Source organism: Vicia villosa, linkage group LG3, assembly GCF_029867415.1.
Source record: "Vicia villosa cultivar HV-30 ecotype Madison, WI linkage group LG3, Vvil1.0, whole genome shotgun sequence".
Taxonomy (NCBI): Eukaryota; Viridiplantae; Streptophyta; class Magnoliopsida; order Fabales; family Fabaceae; genus Vicia; species Vicia villosa.
The window spans coordinates 8,670,356-8,694,148 of NC_081182.1; the positions used below are offsets into that span (position 1 = coordinate 8,670,356).

A 23,793-nucleotide genomic window follows, 5' to 3' on the forward strand; every position below is an offset into this window, starting at 1 on the left:
CAGAAAAAAAGGTACTCTAAGAGCTATCGTCATTGTCGAACAAGATTGGTATCTAGAGCCTAGAGGAACTCCAACGGGAGTCTACCACGTTTTAGGAAGATGGAAAATACTATTGAAGCTTTTGGGTACCACGGCTCGCTTGTTGAGAAACTTAAGTTACTTGTGCATGAAGTGTAAAAGAAGCATGTAAACAGTAATCTTCAGAAGGTTAAATATGTTTTCAAATCATGTAAACAAAGAAGCATTAGATTATTAATTCAACTTTAGAACATCTCATTTTGGTCTTATTCCTACAATGCACCACTAATGCAATTGATAACCATCGTCAATTCTAAATTACCAAAAAGTAAAAACACTACAAGTAATTTTCCTGGAATTATTCAGCACACAATAACATCCATGACTTGGAAAACATTCAGAATTTAGCTTTTGCAGATACCAGGATTACAACCGGGCAACGTATGAGTTTGCTTGGGTTACATATCTAACCCATCGATATGGATTATGACTTTTCGACTTCTTTGCTATTTGCAAGTATTTCACCTGCACCAAAAAAGCCAGATTTTAATTTCTAGACAATGAGTATAATCATGGCGCTCGCTATACTATCACAGAAAGATCTAGCACATTTTGCAAAGTAAACGCTTCAAAATAAGCTTTGGCATTTTACCTGAAGCCTTGAAGAGTTGTACATAGGTATAGTGAATGTCATGCTAAGAGGCCCTGCTTCTTTCATGATATTTCCTGTATTCGTTACAAACATGTTAATTCATTACAAAGAATTATCTCTCTAGACATTCAGCCAAAACAGAACAGTCGGAGCATTGTATTATACCATGTAATTCCTGCGAAAACGTCAGCTTTGCTCGTAAAGTATGTTCAGATCCACCAACAACCTGTAAAAGAATGGACAACCAATATTATCAACTAGTGGCACTGCTCATACCAGCCTCAAATGTATAACAGAAGGTTCTTCGTTAACATCAAATAGTATATTGATTATTTATGGAAAAACAAAGTATCGAGATTACCTTTTTTATTCCCCATTCCAGTCTTTTATTTGCTTCCTTGAAATCAGTTGTGTGTCCAACCGCTCCAGGTTCTAACTCAAAGTTAACGCTAAAAAAAATGGAAATAAATTAGCAAGCAAGATGAGGTATGAAAGAACAATTATTCAAGAGGTAGCACGGTCCCAAAAACACTCACTAGTACTGACTACCACCCTACTTTTTCTAGCCCCACCCCCACTTTCTCTCTCTCACACATAAGTCAACTCTCTAATGAAGCATTGATTGCCATAGTGGAGTTAGTGCCAGACTGCCAGCACTAGCAGACACTCTCCTTTTTTGCCCTCCCTCACAGAAAATCAATGGTGAGGCATTGAAAATCACTAGTGATGCACGCATGAGCATACACAATCACTGGTATGACATTGCCATAGTAGCACTAGCGCCAGTACAGCTAGCACTCTTTTTTTTTCCACCCACCATTCAGCAAGATGAATGTTTTATCCAAGTATTTTCATCAATTTCGTAACTATTTATTGTCTTTGATAATTAATTAAATAGGCTTTTCAAGAAAACTCACATATTTAGGTTTCAAATGATTTAATGACATTTTTCTCGTAATGTGCTACTTTGGAAAGGTTTGATCTATTTTATAGGTCTCAGCAATCAAAGGAAGGACCAGAGGAGGAGAAAAGCAGTATGGGCAAACGCATATAGAAGCCTCCATGCACGTATGAAAAACTTGTGAACACCAAGGCCAAGCATCCAGGCACGTAATAGAGCGTACACAGACAAAAATCACCTTTGGCCATACGCATACGGCATATAGAAGCTACCATATGCGTATGGAGAACCTGATGACAAGCATCCAGACGCCCTCCTAGCAAACAGACGCCCTGCATACTTTGGTAAAAAGCGTCCAAACGCCCCAGATATAGTACAGACGCCTTCACAACACAACTACGCATCCAGCCGTTTACCAAGGTGTATGCAGGAAAAATCAACTTCTAACAAAAGGCGTGCGTACGCCAAAACCTGAGCACATACGCCCACTTACGACTAGGAAACTGTTATTTTCACATTATCTTGGATTTTAGACGGCAAAAGACACTCTTGAGTGCAGCAAATACAATCGGAGCGACGGGGAGTATAATTCAACGGATTTCAGGGTTGAGGCTTCCTCATCACTGATTTAGGCGTAACTTAACTTTTATAATTCTTTCAATGTATTTTGTTGGGATTATGAATAACTAAACTCTTAAATATTAGGGGCGAGTCTGACTTTGATTCCCCTAATTACCCTAAATTGACCTTGTTAATTATACTTACAAAAAATCACTGCTGCAGCACGTACTGTCATAGTAGACTTAGTTCCAGTACTGGCTGGCAAAGTGGCAATCTCCGTTTTCCCCAGCATTTAGCAAGCTGATTATTTTGAACACACGCGAAAGAAAATCAGGGGTGAGGCGCGAAAATAGGCACACGCAAAATATCACTGGTGAGTTGTTGACTGTCATAGTGTCACCGCCAGAATTAGCAAGCACTCTCGTTTTTCCTATTTTCATTCAGCAAGTCAAATGTTCTCAGTTCAGATTTATGAAGGAGACTTTTCAGTATTGGGTGTTAAATTTTTATACCCACCAATTCTACTAAATCTAATGGCAAGAATATATCAAACGCAACCATGTGTGACGTGAAAGTAAGTCTGTCAGCCAGTGAGTTTCTGGTTGTGGTGAATAACTAAAAACTATCTTCAAGTTGTAAGTAGTAAAAATGGTAGAGCTTTTTATTTCCTATTCAGAGGTTGCACAACTCTTTTGCTAAAACAAAACAATAATCAGAACACAATTATTTGATTTGATGTCATTTGCCAATAAATTTAGAAAATAATAGTGATTTTTTCTTCTATTTCTTGTTGTCAGTTTTATTTAGTATTTTGCAGGTGGGAAGAAGATCGTCTTATTTGGAAACTTTCCAAATATTTGGGCTATAGAAATCTAAATCCTCGCCATTTATTAAACAGACCGACCAGCCCTTTTAGAAAGCTTGTATTGACGCTGACAGTAAACACTAATCGTTTCTATTAACTATGACCAAAATAATATGCACTATATCAGAAAGAAAATTTAAATACCGGGCAGTGAATGCAGGAAGGGGCATCTGTACAAGAACAGTGTTAGCATTGATGCTTGAGTTGAATTCAGCTCGCACTTTAATGGTGACTTCAGCCTATGAGAGTATGGCAGATTGTTAGAACGACTAAAAAAATAAGAGTTAGAAAATTAGAGGGTGGGTAAAACCTTGAGTGGTCCTGTTTCTTCAATCAATGTATTAATACGAAAGGGTGGCTTAAATGCTTGAGTTATACGATAATTCATGACAGGAAATTCACCGTCTGGTGGTACCTATCAAACAATTGCACGTTCGTTAGTAAAGGGATTCAAAAGTATAATAATACTATTGTATATCGCTGTATAGCTAAGCTTATGTAATATACACTTACCAAAGATAAAGTTCGGTCAACATCAAAACTATCAAGGTGTACAGATTCATGAAAGTTACAATCGTCTAAAATCACAGCACCAGAACCTCTATAATCTGTTACAGATGATAAAATGAGGTCAGAATAGAAGAAAGAATATACAAAAAACTGACAGGGATACAAAAAATCGACTAGTCAATAACATAAGTTTCATTAAGAAAACTATTCATCCGTCAACAAATCAATCAACACTTTAGAATAGACAACTAAACTAAACTGAAAATATCCCTTTACATACAAATGACAATAAACATAGAATGTTTTTAAGATGTCAAGAATTTCAACATATAATAGAAAACTACAAAAAAGTATCCTACATTACTTCACAAAACAACCAGAAACAGGCATGGTAACATAGATTGCAAATTCCAACTTTCAAGGGGAACAAAATATACAATAGATTGACCCACCACTTGTTCCGATACTCAGGTCCTCATTGAGAGCAAGTTTAATCTCTGGGTTACCAGTAAGATAACTCTTCATTTGAATGGTGCCATCAATCTCACTAGTAAGTATATATCCCTGTTTTAAACAATACAATCCATATCACAAAGCTTCAAACTTTTTGCAGCAATTAAACGGAAAAAGAAAAACAAGCATAACAGATGGCACGAGATACTCACACTAGAATTGAATGTGAGACTAATTTTCTCAATTACATCAACAAAGATCTCATCCCTCTTCCTACCACCAGGTTCATTAGCAACCACAGATTTCGTAATAGCCGTACCCGGCATTCGCTTGCTCCCGTGCTGCAAACACAAGAGCGTAACATTAACAAGTCAATAAAACCACGCTCGACAAACAACTAAACGCATGCAACAAGTGAACCACCATTTGATTCTACAAATAATTACCATAAAAATGGAAGCGGGACCAACAGGCATATGTGCATTCTCAATCACAATCGGCTCATTGAAAACATATGACTTCAAAACCTCCGTAGACGTCGTTTGCACATAACCAAAATCCTAGAACAAACCAACATAAGTAAAACTAGATACTTGAATACTTCACATGCAAACCATTAAAAACCCAATTCAACCAAAGAACAACAATATCCTCAATAAATACTTACGATCATTTCATCAAGCAGTTCATAGACAAGCACAAAATTCTTCCTAAAAGAATCTTCATTAAGAACACCAAGGTAATCTTTAATAACCCGTGCAGTCCTTTGCAAAAGTTCCAAAACAACAGAAGGCGAAACATTAACTCTTGTAGTAGCAACAAACAACAATCCAGCAACCTTAACATGGAAGTAGTTCACACCATCCACATTCTATCAAAACAACAACAACAAAAAACAGTAAAAATTAAACCCAATACTAAAACCATTTCAACATGATAAACAATTCAACATGATGATGAACAAAATACCTACAAAAACAGGTGGAGCATCACCATCAGCGTCCTCTTTCCAGAACTTGACTTTTCGGAAAAATGTTTCTGCGCTTCCCTTCTGTACTTCACCGCGATCTGCAGTTAAGGGAGTAAAAATTAGTGATGAGTTTTGAGAATGATGAAAAATGGATGGTGAGAGATTGAATTGGAATGAACAGAGACAGTCGCGGAAGACGATGTTGTCGCCTCTTTGGGAAAGGACGAAGAACTGAGAAATCATGGTTGTGTTGTTGTTGTTGCTGTGTTTCTTTCTTTGCTTCTTTGGTTCTTCAACTCAACGCTTTTTCTTACCCTTTTGTTGTTGCTGTTTTTTAACTTTTGTTGTGACCACGTTTTGCAACAAATGGATTGTCGTTTTTGCCACGGGCGAGGCATGTGACTTGGAGATTAGCAACATCGTATAACTCGTGTCGTTTATTCAATATATACTTTATTGCTTTTTTAGTGATTTTATTTTGGGTAAAATACATTACTTAATGGAATTTTCACTATTTTGTAGAAATGATCTTTGATTTAAAAATAATAGATACTATTCTTAAAAATATATCAAGTTATACTATTACTAACTATTGTTATTCACAAGTAAGTTAGTTAGTTTGAGCTCAAATCTAGTTAATTTAATTATGTTACAATATATAATTGATTCATAACTAACTTCTTATTAGTCTATATAAGTCGATGGTGTATTATTCATGAGAATGTCACTTTTCGTATCAATTCTTTTTTTTCCTTTCATCAATTTTAATTTTTCAAAAAAATATATGGTGAAGGGTCAAAATTCTCATAATCAAAATCAGGATTAATTACAATTCTTAGTCCTTATTATGTCCATTCATTAGAAAATTGTATAATTGTTTGTGTAACATCAACTCCGTATGGAGAAAACTATCATGCTTAGGTGTTGAAGATGCGTATAGCCTTAGAAACGAAGAACAAATTCAAATTTGTAGGCATATTGATTGATGTTCCGAAGGAGAACGATTTGAATTTTGCGGCATGGGCAATGCAACAATCTTGTGCATTCTTGGATAATCAACTAAATTACTCCACTAATTGCAGATAGTGTCGTCTTTATCGAACATGCAATCGATGTTTCGATTGCAACAAGAAATTGTGAATCTAAAACAGAGTAATAGCAAAATTTCTTAGTATTTTACTAAAATAAGAGCATTATAGGAAGAATTGGAGCAATATAGGCATCTGCTTTTATAGTAGTTGTCCACATCCATGTACCTCTGTGATTACGAGGAATAGTAGATCATTGAAATTGAAAGATAGAATAATTCAATTTCTAATAGGGTTGAATGATGAGTCTTAAAGTGTTGATTAAACATTTGTCTTTGATAAATAAAGTGTTTTTTATGGTAATGCAATGGGAGAGGAAGTTATAGTATGGATAAACATTTTTAGTGGTGAATAAAGAGACAAATGCAATAGTAAATGATGTTGAAGGATCAAGATCCTTTGGTAGAGGTAAATGATCTCAAGATAGAATCAAAGGAAGTGGCAAAGTATGCACTTATTGTGGAATGATATGACATTTTATATAAACATATTACAAGAAACGTAGTTTTCCATCTAATTTTGGGCGTGGAAATGGTGGAAGTAACTTATACGTGAATCATGTGGATGTTGATGATTATGAAGAAAAGTCATGTAGCAACAATGCATGAAATAAAGCATCTCCGACAGCTCCCTTGGAATCTTTAAGCACGCTCAGTGCTGAGGGGAATTGATTATTTTAGGTGAACGTGCAAAGCGTCTCTGACAGGCCCCTATGGAATCTTAAGGTGCGCTCGACGTCGAAAGGAATTGATCATTTTATTTGGAGGTGCAAAGCGTCTTTGAGAGCACCCCTGGAATCTTTAGGCATGCTCGGGCATCAACTGCATTGGTTGTACCCCTGTCATGTACTACTAAAATATTTTATTCATGGTGAACAATCATTAGGATATGTTATATGGTAGTTTACAATATTTATATATGCATGCATGTGGACGTAAAATACGAAACATAAACGAGAAATTTGCATGCCTCTTATTTTCATTGTTGGTTTTTTCCCTCCTTAGCCATGTTGGGGCGTGTGGGGGTTCGGGCTTTGGAGTTTCAATATGAGGGAGGTCACATTGATTCGCATAGATGCGCTTCCCATTAATCCCTTTGGAGCACATGGTGTATCTTTTAGTCACTTTAACGTCGACGTACAAAACAACTAGTTCTCCATATAGGTTATGGTACGTGAGCTTTAAGTGCACGAGTGAGGCTATATCATCCAACGCTACAATGAAGGGTTAACCTAGGATGCAGTTATAAAGGCTCTTGCATGGGATGACTAAGAACTTAGTGTTAATGGATTGGAGGTCTTCGCTCTCTCCTATGGATACCATTAACTCCGTATATCCCTAAGGACAGGTGGTCTTCCTGTTGAATGCTTATAGATCCGAGTCATCATATGGTATTAGGCTTCCTCAGTCTAGGCCTATTTTTTCAAATAGAGACGAGTAAATGACATCACATGATCTTCCCCTGTTAGTCAAACTTTGTGAGATGTCAAACTTTCTTATGGTAGTCCAGATTACGAAGGGGATTCATTAAGAATTCCCCCAACATTTTTCAGAGTCTCGAAACCCTATCATAGGTCGATCGAGGATTTTGGATGACGAACTACATTCATTTCTATATACGACTACCATTTCTACAATTTTCATTTTGACTATACCCTTGGAGGGTAGGTTTTCCCGGGGTGCATCGCCGGATATGGCAGCGATATATGGCATTTACCTTTGTTAGGTTTTCTTCTTTCCCTACTAAGACAAGCTTTGAAAGCTTTCATGGGCGACTTGATCTTTGGAAACTCTTCTTGGTCTCGTTTTCTGCCCTTAACATATTCGGACAATCAGCCTTTTTTATTAGCGCTTCAATCGTGTCTTTAAGTCGGATGAAATCATATTATTATGGCTATGTCCTATATGGAAGCAGAAGTACACTGATTCATCTATCCGGGTAGATTTTCGAATGGGATAGGAAGATCAGATCCCAGCCTTCCAGAACTTAGTGTTGATGCATTCATGGTAAATCTTATCTCTGGAAGTATTCAAAGTATATTTTTCATATTGGTCGTACGACCCCCTATTAATGTCCTATTTTGGCCGGCAGGATTCCTTCTCTGTCTGGCGATCAAAAGTTGTGTCGACGGCCGAGGTCAGGTTGTTGAAGCGAGTATTTGGCTTTTCTTCCAACGCCGTGTATGGTTGGGCTAGGTTTAGCATCTCTTGAGTCATTTTTACAGTCTTCTTTCCCAGCTTGGTGTGAAAATTATGGTTATGGAGGGGTCCATTCTCGAAGATCCAGCATTGGTGGGCTTATTCAAACCCTACCTCAACTACAACATGAGAAATCAGCTAATGTATGACCGTAAGCTCTCCTTTGCTCTTTGAATGATACTACTTAAGGCTGCTATAGTAATTGATCGTCTATTCCAAATGGTGAAGTGGGCGATGAGGCAATCGCAAAAATCTACTCGTGACTCGATACAACCGCCAAAAAGACTGTTAAACTACAATCTAGTCGGCCCGACCAAGGTTAATGCTACTAGAATACACTTGGAAACATCACTGTAGTAATTGACTCGTGACGAGTTAGACATGTTCTTCAGGATCTCCTTTTCCATTGTACTCTTCTAGTTTGAGAGGTTTTAGCATTGACTTGGGAATCTTACTTTCTAAGATTCGGGAATATAAGGGATGCTTAGTCTGCACCCGATTTGGTTAGTGTTCGTGACGGTCTCTTCCTAGGTTCCAGGGAGGAGAACTGCATTTTCCTCCTTAGAACGGTCTTTTTGATTTCTGAACTTTGCTCCCCTTTTTTGTGGATGGTTCAGACTGAGCGGAACAATCTCTCCTTGATACCGTCTCCTGAACTGAGTTCCTCCGGGATTGAACATGGTGGAGGCTTTCTTCAAAGTAAAGGAATATTTCTTCCATCGCCTTGGAGTTATGTTGTTGAATGGTGTTGTAAATACCGTTGAGTAAATCGTTCGCGCATATGTTTTCCTCAAGGATGCTAAAACCATGTGATATCTTTGGTCGTTCAACAAGAAGAAAAGTTGGAACTCCAACGGTGGAGCTTGAATAATCCTCGTTATTGGAGGAGGAATCATTAGATCTGGACGTGTAGGAACACATTAGTGTTGAAGTTCACTTTGCTAGGAGGATGAATGGTGTTTGGTCGATTGATCTTCGTCAATGCTACGATGGAAGTAGTTAGGGTGGCTTCACGCACAGTGGCAGAACAAGTAGCTCTAGATCTAACCATTTCCATAAATCAATTAAGTCAGAGACACTAGGGATTGAAGATCCGAAAAATTGATTAATTGCAATAGGTGTGGAATTCAAACCAATCGATCATAACCAAATTTCGTGTTTGATTTTCTGGATTTTCGTTCAGGCGTCAAGGTGAACTCCTCACTCAAAAACTGAATGAAAAGATATAAAATTGTAAGAATTCAAGAATCCAAAGTCGTTTCCCACATACTGTGCCACTTTTCAATTCTAGAACTAGAAATAGAGTAAAGTGTGGAAGCTGCGGCAGAGTAAGACTTCTTATGCGGTGGAGCGGGGGTGTACTTGTAAGGTTAGCACTCTGACGCTCAAGTCAGTATGAGAAAGTGTATAGAGTATTCAAATTGTGTTTGAAACTTGTTACCTAAAACTGAGTCATTCCATATATATATAGGGGAGAGGAATAACGACCTCGGTATCTTTTAGGCGTGGAATGCGGATGACCGTTAGATGTGCCTGAGGCGTAATTCTCTTGCGGAGAGGTACATGATAGTTCAATGGTCAAGAGAAGATTATAGAAGTGCGACCGAGTATTTGGTTAATATGTTTTGGTCCAAAGTGTTCTATCTCAAGTGGTCGGATAGAGAGAGATATGGCCGACCCAAAACACGATGTACCACTTTTTTTATTTCCTCAACCCCATATCAAAGAGGACAACATCGTCGACATAACCCATACCCTCGAAGAAGGATACCAACTACTTCTTCAGGTAAATCTCTTCTTAAGACTAATCATCCATTTTGTGCACATGAGATTTCTAATCAACAAATAAATTGCTTTCTAATCTCTTATTTTCATCAGGGAAATCGCCCATAATATTCAAAAGTTTCCACGTCCACGAAGGCAAGGTATAAACAGCAAAGACGAAGGCAGTACTCAACATCTCTTAGTCTATCCACATATGAGTGAGTTATCCCATATTGCCTTCCGAATTTCAGATCGAATGGATTCCATTATAAGGATTCTGCCAACGCATAAAAATAAATACATATAATTAGTATCCAAAAGCACAATTAAAGATAAATATGGCATCCATATCAAAATACATATATGGCAAAGAGGTTCCTCAAAATACAGAACATACAAACCATAAAATCTCACAACCCTCTTCTCTAGAAACCCTAATGAAGCAAGCAAAATAGAAAAGGATGAGGCAGAGGGTTATCTTAAAGAGATAAATGTGAAACCTCACACGATGTAATATTAAGGGAAATTGTGATACAAGGCACAATAGAAAACAAAAATTTCCCTTTAGTGATCCTTATGAATGAGCATGATCAGTGATACAACGACTACCTCTTGTGGCAATTAAAATCTTTGATGCAAAATCGAAGGAGTGATCATGAGCATTGAATAAAGAACAACACCTCTACTCAGTCCACACAAACAAAGTGCCTTTAGTCTCAGTTCTAGCTGCTATGAATGAAGGCTTTGAGCGAGAGAGCTAGATAGATAGATAGATAGATAGATAGATAGATAGATAGATAGATAGATAGATAGATAGATAGATAGATAGATAGATAGATAGATAGATAGATAGATAGATAGATAGATAGATAGATAGATAGATAGATAGATAGATAGATAGATAGATAGATAGATAGATAGATAGATAGATAGATAGATAGATAGATAGATAGATAGATAGATAGATAGATAGATAGATAGATAGATAGAGAGAGAATACGGATAGGGAGAGAGAGAGAGAGAGAGAGAGAGAGAGAGAGAGAGAGAGAGAGAGAGATACGGATAGGGTCACAGACCAAATTTTCATCAAGTAAGAATATTTCTACACAAGGATTCTATTTATAGAACCACTTGTGTGGGTTGTAAGTTAAAAAGCTCACTAAAGTGCACGTGCACCATACCTTATGGTGTACCGTATATCACTTAAGCGCATGGTATCTTACCATATTTTGTATTCTACTTAAGTGCATTGTACCTTACTGTGTTCTACAATTCACTTAAGTGCATCACACCTTACAGTGTTCCTTATTTACTCCATCTTGCATCAATCTGTCCTTATGTGTGTGGCCTTGTAGGTTCCCCCGGTGTTGGCAATTATATTAATCACACATTTAACATAATAAACAATGAACATTATCTAGCAACACATCACTGCTACCCAAGTCACGAAAATGTCATGTGATTTGACAAAACCTTTTTCGTGATAATACTTGTGTGTCCCATTATCCTCTTGCCCTTATACCAATATTGAACACAAGGATAATACTCCTAATATTCATACCTATGTTAAGACTTGATAACTCCTTATATATGATCCATGAGATGTAATCAACAATCTATCTACATAATAGTCTTAATGCTTTAATGTTATCCCACTTCATAATAAAGCTCGACTATAGATACTTTAAGAATAATATCCTTATATCTAATGAGATTTCAAGATTAAGTCACACTTAACATTTCATTAAACGAACTAACTATTTTAGGGACTTTATTATTTTGGAAAGACAAAAATAATAAAGAAATACCTTTTATTATTAATAAATAATTTGATACAAGTATCAAAAGTATTGGCCTATAGGATTTACACCTACACTAAGAAGGGGGCGCCAATGAGTCAAAAATGAAGATTAATGCAGTAAGAATTACCGCAATATAAGAAGTTGCAAACAAGATAAAAGAATAGTTCAGAAATCCACAAATGACGAAGAAAGGAAAACTAGTAGTTCCACAACTCCTCATATTTCTCAGGGCTAAACTGTGCGATCCATTACATTGGGAAGTACAAATCATACCACTAACGGTCGAGATTTCATCGCAAACTGTTCCAAGCACTTGAGTATCATAGGACAAAGAAGATATCATTACTGTTAGAACTAGGGGCACACGGCAAAACTTCCTTGCGAAACACTGCCAATTACGTGAAAGACATTTAATGCATCTAGTTCTAATGTTAGTGACCATCCATCAAGACTCTTCACTTACTTCGGTTAATTGTTTTGGATTGTCCGCAAGGCTCATGGCGAAAGGCCTCAGAACAAACTCTAGGTAGATAAACACATATAACAAGTAGACATTTACTCTACTTAGAAGCAGATGACTCCGCCCTCCAACACATCAATCACCGTCCAATTCAATCACATGACTATTTGTGCAACATTTTACATCACTTGCAAACAATTTCAATCGCTCTTAATATATAAGGATAAAACACATCATTTTAGATATTCAAATTCATTTCCACTCTCACATCACTTCTGATTCTCTCACGGACTTAGGCGTTAGATTGCTAATATTGTTGACCAGCCCCTCCCAATCGCATTACAAGCTTGTTCCCTCATTTCATCACACATTTGAAGTTCTTTACCAAACAAATATCTATATATTGAAACATAATACTAAATAAATGAAATGAATTTCGTATTTAATAAATATTTCACACTGACTTATACTTTGAGATGTTAACCTTACATGTCACTCCATTCTTTGTCGTTTCAAAAGCTTTTTCCACCACTTCACCCCATTCCCATGTCTCTAGGACAAATATCCTTGTACTAAAAATATACTACCTTCGGTCCCATTTATAAGAAAAAATTCTCTTTTTAGATATATTGAATAAATAATGTATTTGGACAATATATTGTCCAGATACATTATTTATTCAATGTATCTAAAAAGGGAATTTTTTCTTATAAATGAGACTAGAGGGAGTAATATTAAATAAATGATAAATTGCTTATAAAAAAAATAAATGATAAATTTTTTATTTAACTAAACTTGATATTAAATCAATAAATTGTCGTAATATATTTTACTTTATTTTATTAAAATAAAATAAAAAATTTGATTACGGCGCCTCATTATTCATTCAGATAACTTATTGTACTATTAAAAAAGTTTATACGGTCATTATATCGTTGTATATACGCTACGTTTTATTAGCTGGAAAAAAATATTAAATACATTTGATTTGCTTTGCTTTGCGTGCTATTACATTACGCTTTCAGATTTAAAGTGCATGAGATCCGAGTACGAAACATACTCTAATTTATTAAAAGATTCACCAAAAAAAATCAAGTAGTTCAACAAACAATTTATAATTATTATCACATTTATCATCATATACTACTAATTAAAATAGCGTAGTAACGAAGACACAAAAAATAATGATGAAAAATAAAATAAAAAAACAAAATAATTTAAATATTTTTGGTTCAGACAGAGAGGGTGTTGGAGGAAAACGCGGGTGTGTATGTACGTAAGTTTGTTTGTTTGTTGTGAGGTTCTGAAAAAGAAAGAGAGAGAAAAAAAACTAGAGAGAGAAACAAGAGAGATTCATAAATCATATCATATCCATTGATAAAATCCAAAAATCCGAACCCTTTCCCGTTTGGTCACGACGACCTAGAGAATCTATTTTCTTCATCGATCCATTTACAAAACCTATTCACACTCAACTTCACTCACCACGATTCACGATTCAATTCTTTCTTCATTTTCAATCTTCCTCAGCTTGTTTTCACGATAAGGTTTTCTTTCCCTTTTCCACTTCTTCTACATTTGGAAATTCTCCCCTTTCTTAGCTTCTTAATTGGATCTGCAATTTGTTTTACCATACCAAGTTCTTAGGTTAATTAAGGTTTTTCACTCTCATTGAATTCTATGAATTAATTAAATTGATTGAATTAATTGATTAATTGAAGTCATTGGACTCAGGTTTTGTATTTTTTTTGTTTTTTGGTTTTTTTAGTAATAATGACTAATTATTTTCACTCTGTACTGAATTGTTCATAATCATGATTTTTGTTGTTGTTATTGTTGATGATTGGTAGGCAATGGCAACTCCGGTCGAGCCTCCGAACGGGATAAGGGCGGAAGGGAAGCATTATTATTCCATGTGGCAGACGCTATTTGAGATCGACACTAAATATGTGCCGATTAAGCCGATTGGCCGGGGAGCATATGGGATTGTGTGTTCTTCTGTTAATAGGGAGACAAATGAGAAAGTTGCGATCAAGAAGATACAGAACGCGTTTGAGAATCGTGTTGATGCGCTTAGGACTTTGCGGGAGCTTAAATTGCTTCGACATCTTCATCATGAGAATGTTATTGCTTTGAAGGATATTATGATGCCTGTTAATAGGAGTAGTTTTAAGGATGTTTATCTTGTTTATGAACTCATGGATACCGATTTGCATCAGATTGTTAAATCTTCTCAAACGTTGTCTAATGATCACTGCCAATATTTCCTCTTTCAGGTATGAATTAATATTGTTAGGGTAACTTTAGTATTCTTTTATGTCAAATATGTCATTTTTCTATCAGTTAACAATATAGGAAACACCCTTTTGGAATTCATTTGTTTGCATGTGACAATCTTGCAGAAAGCCTTTGGTTAAGTATTTCTGAACATGAAACTCCTCTCAATAAAGCAGATTTGTTGCGCTTTCAGAAGTTATAAATTATGTATAAACATTTGTGTTGCTTGAATGATTGTTGTATGTACTAATAGAAAGTTCTTTTGTTGCAGTTGCTTCGGGGTTTGAAATATCTACACTCAGCTAACATCCTTCATCGCGACTTGAAACCTGGAAATCTTCTAATTAATGCAAATTGTGATCTAAAAATATGTGATTTTGGGTTAGCTCGCACAAACTGCAGCAAGAACCAGTTCATGACGGAGTATGTTGTCACTCGGTGGTATAGGGCACCAGAGCTTCTACTTTGCTGTGACAACTATGGGACATCTATTGACGTATGGTCAGTTGGATGCATCTTTGCAGAGCTCCTTGGACGAAAACCTATTTTCCCTGGTTCAGAGTGTCTCAACCAACTAAAGCTTATTATCAATATCCTTGGTAGTCAAAGGGAGGAGGATATCGAATTTATTGATAATCCTAAAGCAAAGAGGTACATCAAATCACTTCCATATTCTCCCGGAACCCCCTTTTCCAGACTTTACCCTAATGCACATCCCCTTGCAATTGATCTGCTAGCTAAGATGCTTGTTTTTGATCCCACAAAGAGGATTAGTGTTATGGAAGCACTTCAACACCCATTCATGGCCTCTCTCTATGATCCTAATTGTGATCCTCCAGCCATCATTCCAATTGATCTTGACATTGATGAGGATCTAGGGGAGGAGATGATAAGGGAGTTGATGTGGAATGAAATGGTTCATTACCATCCCGGATCTGCTATGGGAAATGCAGCGTTGTCGGCTTGATTTTATTCTCTTCAGGGTTCTATTTTTATTATGTTCCCTTTTGTTGGTTATAATAGTGTCTAATATAATAGCTTGTTTTGAATAATTAGGAGGGCTCTGTCATCGTCGGTGAGCTCAATATATATTCTGTTTCCTCTTTGTTGAGAACAGAGAAAACAGCTAAAATATGGTCATCTCGAAAAAACATGAAACACTGTTTGCTGATGATGCATAGTAGTAGTTTTTAACTGCCATTTTGAGACATTGATTTTGTCTTTTGAACTATGTATTTTGTTCCCCTCAGTTTGAGTTGTATATAATGTTTCTTTCTTAAACTATTCTGTAAATTAAGTCTAATGTTTATCACAGTACAGACATCTTTATGGTCTTTGTGCTTCAAATGTTGTGTTCACAAAACATGCATAGTGAACATATGTATATTCTTCTTTTGAAATTATGCACATCACTGAGGCTATGTTTGGGAAGGCCAAACTTTCAGGAGTGTTTCAATGGTTCAAATTCTTCTCATCTTTGACACTATCAATATGTTCTTCTATCATGTAATGACTTAATATCAAATTAAACTAATTATATGTAATTTGTGTCTTCTGATAAGAGACTGTCATACATATTAATTAATTTTACATATTTAGGGTCATTTGGTTGTCAGGAATATATGAGGCAAGATAGAATAAACTATCATATTTTGTCTCAAATTAATGGTGTTTATATAATTAGTGTCATCTTTTGGAAGCAGTAATATCTTTAAAGTTGGCCAATTATATGTACTGGTTTTTTAAGTGGGGTTCTTGTGACGGGAAGTTTCCCCGGTTGTACTTAAGATGCATTGTTAGATCTAGGGGTGTTCAAAAATATGGTTAAGTGAATTGTATATTTGAACTGAATTGAATTGAACCATAAAAAACCTGAACCACTTAAATGGTTAATGAACTGAACCATTTAATTTAAACAATTCAAATTCAGTTCAAAACTGGTTCAAAACCAGTTTTCTTTTATAAACCGGTTTAATTATATAATTTTTTTTTAAAAAACCCAAATTACTTTTTTCCAAAAAATTAAAAAAAAATCCGAAAAAATTTAAAAAAAAATCTGAAAGTAAAAAAATATTTTTTTTCTTCATCATCGGACCTATCCCTCTATTTTGAAAACTTGTTTGGACATTATATTTTCAAAAAAAATTTAAGCAAAAAATAACAAAATTATTTTTGATAATTTATTTCTAAAATATGTTTTAAAATATTAAATCGTAGAAGGTAACAAAAAAATTATGATAAATTTTTTAGAAATATTTGTTATACATAAATAAGATAGATTTTTAAGTGTTAATGATAAGTATGAATTTTATTTTTTATATTTATCTAAAACATATATGTCATGTCTTTCTTTATGTATTATTGCCAATTTTTTCTCTTATTTTGTTTTATTAATTGATGAGAAAAATATTTGTCTTATATTTTCTATATATTAATCTATTGTAAATATCTCTTATATTATAAAAATATTTATCAGTTATATATATATATATATATATATATATATATATATATATATATATATATATATATATATATATATATATATATATATATATATATATTGAATAAACATTTACGAAGTAATATTCTGTTAGGTGATATTTTTATACTGACGATATAAAAAAAAATGTTAACTTTAATTAATTGTTTTTCTCTTTATGGTAGATCAATTTTTTTTAATAATATAATTTTGTTTCTTTAATTTAATTGTATCACGTCATTTTATATAATCTTTCAAATAAAGAAAATATTACTAAAATGCCATTAATGAAAATTACATGTTTTTAGTGTTTTTTTAATTTTTGAAAACTTTGAAATAGAAAAGTAAAACTGCTGAAACCACTTTTGGTTTTTTTTTTCTTCTCAAAACTATTTTTTAAAAAACTATTTCCAAAACTGTAATTTGAAAATTGATTAACCAAGCAAGTTTTTAATTTTTTAGTTTTTAAAAACCAAAAAACTGTTTTTGAAAACAGAATCAAACTACCGACTGAAGCAAACATAATATATATATATATATATATATATATATATATATATATATATATATATATATATATATATATATATATATATATATATATATATATATATATATATATATATATAAATTTTTTTTTAAAAAAATAAAATTTAAAAATAGATTAATTTTAAAACAATTTTTAATATAAAATTGGTTATATAACTATAAATTGGTTTTAAACCGGTTTATATATACAAATTGGTTTTAAACCAGTTTAAATATACAAACCGGTTTAAACCAATTTATAACTGAATTAAAACTGTTTTAACAATTAACTGAATTGTTATTAATGTGGTTATTAAAAACTGAACTGAACCATTTATATGATTCGGTTCAGTGCAGTTCATGAACCATGAACACCCCTAGTTAGATCTATTACTAGATAAATTTGATTGTTTTAAGAATCTTTTATACAACTTATTTTGACTTTGTTTGAAAAAATTCTTTAATTTGAAAATATTCTTTCGGAACAAAAAAATAGTTGCAAGTAACCCGTTAGTAAAAATATAGGAAATAAATGGAACCATAGATAATAACATTTTTAATATTTTAAAAATTATGATGAATTTCACTAGAGGAAAAAAAAAGAGGCGACAAAGCGAAAAAGTTAATGTTCACTGTTCATTGTCTTCTTCGATACATTGACCTAGTTTTTGTCACCATCGTTTTAGTTGTGGTGCAATGCAATGTCTCCTTCTTTCTAAATACCTTGGCTTGTGTGCAACCGACCCGACTATCAAACCAATTGCCAACACGCATTTGAAACTGAGCAAAACATTAGCACAAGCTCTTCATTTAGTCGGTGACATCTCAACCTCACAACTTCCACAATCTTGTTTGAAAGGTGATAGACTTGGCATTTTGATTTCGAAAGATGACTATTTAGCGAATTTGGAGGTTTGTAAACATAATTTACACGCTAACATTGTTTGGTAGACTTGTAAACATGATCAAGATGGTAGGATTGTCAAACCACGTCACAATTGTTTCCTTGAAGAACAAGTTAACACCTAAATGGAAGGATTTAGGTTGATGGGGGCTCATTTTATTAGAGAAATTTTTATACGAGTTTTCCTTTTCATTTTTGGAGAGTGATCACAGGGTTAGGTGAGTTGCTTAATGGAATCTAGGCCTATGTTTTCTTAAGCTTTTTTGCCTCATCTAGATACTTCAATCTAAATGCTCAAATGAACACACCGGCCTAGGTGAGGGCTAGGTTATTTGGTATGGCATAATAGTATTGACACCCTTATATCTTTTTTTAGTTTCAGCACTATTGACACACTTATATGTATTGATGCTATTGCATCAATGAGTATGTTTGATAGTGATTTTGGCTATTATGTTCGAGTTTTAATGGACCAAGACTTGACTCAAGATATAAGGTACATATTTTTGGTGGAAAGAAAGGGCTATGCCTTTTAGTAGTATGATGGGACACTATGTAGAAAACTGCAAGAAGGTGATAGGTAATGATAAGTGTCAAAATGTCGTTATTTTTAGTATATATTTGTGGCACTTATTGATTACATTCTTTTGGTTTTTATAGTAAAACCCCGAATTTTGTGTAAATAATAATATACTTGAGTTTTGATTCGTTTTATGTACCGTTTGACCATTTTTCATTCATTTTATAGGTATTGATGTGTATTGGAGCCTAGAGCAACAAAGTGTCGAAGACACGCTTCGAATACGTAGTTTTGGAGCAATAAGGAAGAAAATTCTGCAGAGCTCGCTTAGCCCAAATCCTAGCACGTTACCACTTTCACTTCTAGAGGCAGATAAGGATTCTTAAGCCCGCTAAGCGCGGTCCCTTTTACTGTACCAGATATTTTGTAATCAAGTGCAAGCGCGCTAAGCCCAATGAGCCCGCTTAGCGCGCATGCATAAATTTTTCCTACATCTTTCTCGTTTCAGCATAGTTTTAGGTTATGTTTTTGGGGAATATTTGTCCCAAATTCATCAATTTATTTCTTAGGTTAAGATTAGCTCGGAAAATAATATTGGGTCTTGCACTTGGATGATCTGAGATTAATTTCTCATCAATCAGAGCCAACAACCCGTGAGAAGTTTGGTTTTCTTCTTTTCCTCTTTATGTATTTCTCTTTTGCTGGGTTTATTTGTATATTTTCTCTAAACTCATGTATATCTATCGCTCATGGCGTTGTATAAAACTTGCTTTACAAATCGTTATTGTTATATTCCTGAATCTTTTTGCAAAATGTTTGGGATTTGTGTTGCTGTAAAGATATATCTCACAGATTCTGATTGGAAATAGATTTCTGTTAGCTTCTAGACTCTAGAGATGGATTTTGAGCTAACAATCACTTTTGTGTCGAAGCTTAATGCTTCAGTGTTTGAGTGGCACGCGAGAGATTGCTGACGCGAGAATACAAATGTTCTCGCAATTTTGCGTTAGAGATAACCTCGGTTGTGATACGTCTCGTTGGTGCTTCAGAGATGAACACTGATGTGAGAGACACGTGATGGTAATGATGAGGTTGAGTGTAACTGATCGATAGGTTTAACTTAGTGACGAGTAGTGTATATTCATGCCTGATAAGTTATTCTCTCCAAAGAATGTATTTATTTTATGTTCATATTTTATTTTCCGCTTTTTACTTTTATTCCATTTTAATACGAGCTCAAAAACAAAGAAATTGTTGGATGGAATTCTAACCAGACCATTTTCCCTGGACACGGTAAATTCTCGGAGTAATACTTGCAATCTTTTGATTGCTACTTTACTGCGTCAACAAAATGGCACCATTGTCGGAGAATGGTGTTTTACAAATTCAATTACTTATGATAAAATTCAATGACACGATAAAATTCAATTGCATCTCAAAGATATTCTACATGTTCCTTCAATCACTAAAGATCTAATCAGTGTTCACAAATTTGCTTATGATAATAATTGTTATTTCCAAATTCACCCATTTCATTATATTGTGAAATCTCAGGCTAATAATGCTTATCTCCTTCAAGGCCCCGTAGCTACCAATGGCCTATATCCTCTAGATAATACCAGTTTCAAGTCTGTTTTATCTTCGAATAATGTTTCCCCTTCCCAAGTGTGTAACGCCCGACAATTTAGTTTATTATTTAATTAAATTATTTTTGGATTAATTATTGAAGTTGTGAAATATTGTGATGAGTTGCTAAGTTGATTAGTTAGTAGAATTATTGAGTTGATTATTTAAGTTGATTAGTAGTAGTATTATATTAGAATAATATAAGATTTTGCTGGGCTTATTTCTATGGTTGTGTGTAGTATAAATGGGGGTGTGAATGTTAGGCCCAATAGGTTTAATGAAATTAGATTAAGTTAATTATATAAAGATTAGGTTAATTAGAAGGGAAAAATCTTAGGGAATTGGTCATGGGAAGTTGCAGAGAAGAGAGAAAAGAGGAGAGAAACTCATTCACGTTTTTCTTGCCCTAGTCTCACTAAATCGACGATTCCCGATTCGTTAACCGTTGGATCATGCTCAAATTTTGAGGGTAGGTTCGCAACACATATATCTAACATTTGACCGTTGGGATATTCAAAATAAGGTTTGAGTTGTGAGATATCATGATCGCACTGTAGCTGCATATTTGAGAATTTTTTTTAGCTTTTGATTCTGATTTAGAAGAGAAAAGGTTAGAAGCTAAGGCAAAAGCTAGGTTCAATCGGCAGAATAGAGTGGTCTCCAATCTAAGTTAAGGGTGGAGTTCTGACTTTATAATGGGATATATAATGAACAGTATGTGAGATTTAGGTTGTGTAAAATTGTTGCTATGTGTGTGTGTGTGTTGATTTGATGTGGATGTTTCTGAAATTGATGAAATTGTTCTACTTCCAATGAATCTATTGTTGAAAATTATTCTATGTTGATGTTGGTATAGTTGTTAATTTGCTGTGATCATATGTTGTATTGTTCTGGTGTGAAAAACTGTCAATTGAAGGGAAATTGGACAAGAAGAAAGAAAATACAAAAGTGCGTCACCAGGAAAACAGGTGTGTCGAGGGGCACACAAGGTGTGATAGACGACATGCATGAAGGAAGTGTTTCGAGGGGCTCAAGAAGCATGCCGATCGGCATGGCTTGGTGGTGGTGGGTACCGAGCGACACCATGTTTAAGTGCCGAGGGGCACATGCTTTCGGTCTTAATTCTGGTTTCTGTCCTGTGTGTCTGCTTTTTGGTTGTCGTCTTAGCTAACAGTTTTGGTATAAGTGAATCACATAGTAGTATACATCTATGTAGCGGACAATAGAAATTAATTGTGGAATAAATTAGTAATAGCACGAGAGGATATTCAGTAGAGTTCTAGTAGCATGAAGTAGCAAAGATATTTAGTAGCATAAATGGCAGATTTAGTATAATTAGCAGAGTTAGTATTAAATAAAAGAAAATATTGACTATAAGTATCAGTAGGAAATAGATTAGCAATAAAGTAGAAAAACAAGTTTGTTGCAAGGATTGGTTTATAACAGGGAATTCAGTAACTAAAGTACATAGTAACAGTAGAGGTAATTTGATAACAGAAAATTAGTAGCTTCATGGAGTTAGAAGAAAATGATTAATAAGGTTTATCAGTAGAATATTTTAGTAGAATTAATTTAGTAGGACTTCGATAATAATAGCCTTAGATTATAAGTCGTTGTGATATTGTGGTGGTAAGTTGTGAAGTTGCAGGTGATGAATTGTGTTGCGTTGCCTCCATTAATTGACAATTGTTAAGTTGTAGGCTTATGGCCAATGTTGAATTGTTGTTAAGTTGTAGGCTTATGGCCAACGTTGAATTGTTGTTAAGTTGTAGACTTATGGCCAGTGTTGAATTGTTGTTAAGTTGTAGGCTTATGGCCAGTGTTGAATTGTTGTTGAGTTGCTGTTGAATCATTGTTGTTGTTATTATTACATTCATAAGTTGTCGCATACATAACATATCAAGTTGGGAGCTTATGCTCTGTTAAGTTGGCCTGGATTGGCAAAAAGTTGAAGTTAAAGGCTTATGCCTTGTTGATGCCTCTATTAATTGGCAAATTATTAAGTTGGGAGTTTTGCTCTATTGGTACCACATGCAAGTGCATTGTAAAGAGTCGTATTCGGTGTTGCATATAATAGTTGTTGTGTTAATGATTTGTAGTGATTGACGTTGTTTGAAAGTTGTGAAGTGGTGATTTTATATGATCTGATTCTAATATATTATTTATCATACATCCAATTATATTATCAGATATCTTACCTCTTCTGTTTTAATGTTGTCCCTATGTTGGTAACGTGCAAGTAATCCAGAATGAAAGATATTTATCTTCATTAGTTCCAGTCGGTATCGTTGCTCTGATACGTAACACTCGGAGGGATGAATGATAGTTGCTTTATTGTTGTTATTACTTCAGTTGTCGAATTTTAAGTTGAGTTTGTTAAGTACTTGTTGTTTTGAAGTTGTTTTAGTTGGACAAATATGATATGTCATTTGAAGTTGAAAATTGTGATTCCGCTGCTTAATTAAAGAGTTATTTTATTTTAAAGACTAAACTATGTTGTTACCGGTTCATTCGAGCTTATGTATCTGTTTTACATGCGATTAAATGAATTTGTTTTTAAGTAGTAAGTGTAGCATCTCATTTGTATGTTGAAATTTTGTAACTCTGATTTAATAATATTCATCGGGTAGAAATGGGGTGTTACAAAGTGAATTACATTGTATCATCTCACACACTTTGGCATAGTCGACTAGGATATCCTAGTTCTGTTACTATAAATTCTATTTAGAAGTTAGGTAATATCACTAATATTCCACGAAATAATATCGACTTTTGTGTTGGTCGTTGCATGGGAAAGTCTCACAGGTTATCTTCCCAACCTTCTAAAACTGTTTATACCGAGCCTCTTCAACTTGTATATTGTTATTGGCGGGGTCCAACACCAATGGTGTCTTCTATGGGGTATAAGTACTATGTGTCTTTTATTGATGCCTTCAGTCGTCATACATGGATATATTTTTAAAAACAAAGGATGAAACATTGTCTAAATTTAAGGAATTTAAGAATCTGGTTGAGCTTCAATTAAACACTAAGCTAAAGGCCTTACAAACAGATTGAGGGGGTGAGTTTAGTCCTTTCAAGCAGTTCCTAGTTGATCTAGGCCTTGTCCACCGACTTATTTTCCCTCACACTCACTATCAGAATGAGGTTGTTGAAAGAAAACACAGAGATAATGTTGAGAAAATTTTGTCCTTGTTGTCTCAAGCTTTTCTTC

General features: G+C 34.5%; 2 protein-coding genes across 4 annotated transcripts; one reads left to right on the top strand and one right to left on the bottom strand.

Moving 5' to 3' along the window:
- Positions 1-230: 230 nt before the first annotated feature.
- LOC131660218 (AP-4 complex subunit mu-like) lies at positions 231-5,281 on the bottom strand. 3 transcript variants are annotated; one of them, XM_058929397.1, is made up of 13 exons: positions 5,116-5,277; positions 4,934-5,028; positions 4,628-4,831; positions 4,407-4,520; positions 4,173-4,301; positions 3,960-4,071; positions 3,511-3,605; positions 3,308-3,412; positions 3,142-3,236; positions 1,032-1,119; positions 836-896; positions 671-744; positions 231-543 (listed from the first exon to the last, which is right to left on the bottom strand). In XM_058929397.1, exons 1-13 carry the CDS (start codon positions 5,171-5,173, stop codon positions 445-447), a joined length of 1,329 nt encoding a protein of 442 aa, XP_058785380.1. In that variant the 5' UTR covers positions 5,174-5,277; the 3' UTR covers positions 231-444. The 3 variants fall into 3 exon arrangements, with proteins under 3 accessions (XP_058785380.1, XP_058785381.1, XP_058785379.1); XM_058929398.1 differs by having other exon boundaries at positions 4,930-5,028; positions 5,116-5,143; XM_058929396.1 differs by having other exon boundaries at positions 4,934-5,281.
- An 8,035-nt stretch (positions 5,282-13,316) lies between these two features.
- On the top strand, positions 13,317-15,866 carry LOC131660219 (mitogen-activated protein kinase homolog NTF3). The gene is made up of 3 exons (XM_058929399.1): positions 13,317-13,789; positions 14,093-14,518; positions 14,791-15,866. Exons 2-3 carry the CDS (start codon positions 14,096-14,098, stop codon positions 15,484-15,486), a joined length of 1,119 nt encoding a protein of 372 aa, XP_058785382.1. The 5' UTR covers positions 13,317-13,789; positions 14,093-14,095; the 3' UTR covers positions 15,487-15,866.
- The last annotated feature ends 7,927 nt before the right edge of the window (positions 15,867-23,793 follow it).

Excerpts from the sequence above, each read along its gene's own strand:
- LOC131660218 (XM_058929396.1), bottom strand. The coding sequence starts at position 5,173 with ATGATTTCTCAGTTCTTCGTCCTTTCCCAAAGAGGCGACAACATCGTC. Across the intron at positions 4,832-4,933 it reads GTGATGCTCCACCTGTTTTT|AATGTGGATGGTGTGAACTA; the intron begins GTAGGTATTTTG and ends TTGTTTTGATAG. Across the intron at positions 4,302-4,406 it reads GTCCCGCTTCCATTTTTATG|CACGGGAGCAAGCGAATGCC; the intron begins GTAATTATTTGT and ends TTGTGTTTGCAG.
- LOC131660219 (XM_058929399.1), top strand. The coding sequence starts at position 14,096 with ATGGCAACTCCGGTCGAGCCTCCGAACGGGATAAGGGCGGAAGGGAAG. Across the intron at positions 14,519-14,790 it reads GCCAATATTTCCTCTTTCAG|TTGCTTCGGGGTTTGAAATA; the intron begins GTATGAATTAAT and ends CTTTTGTTGCAG.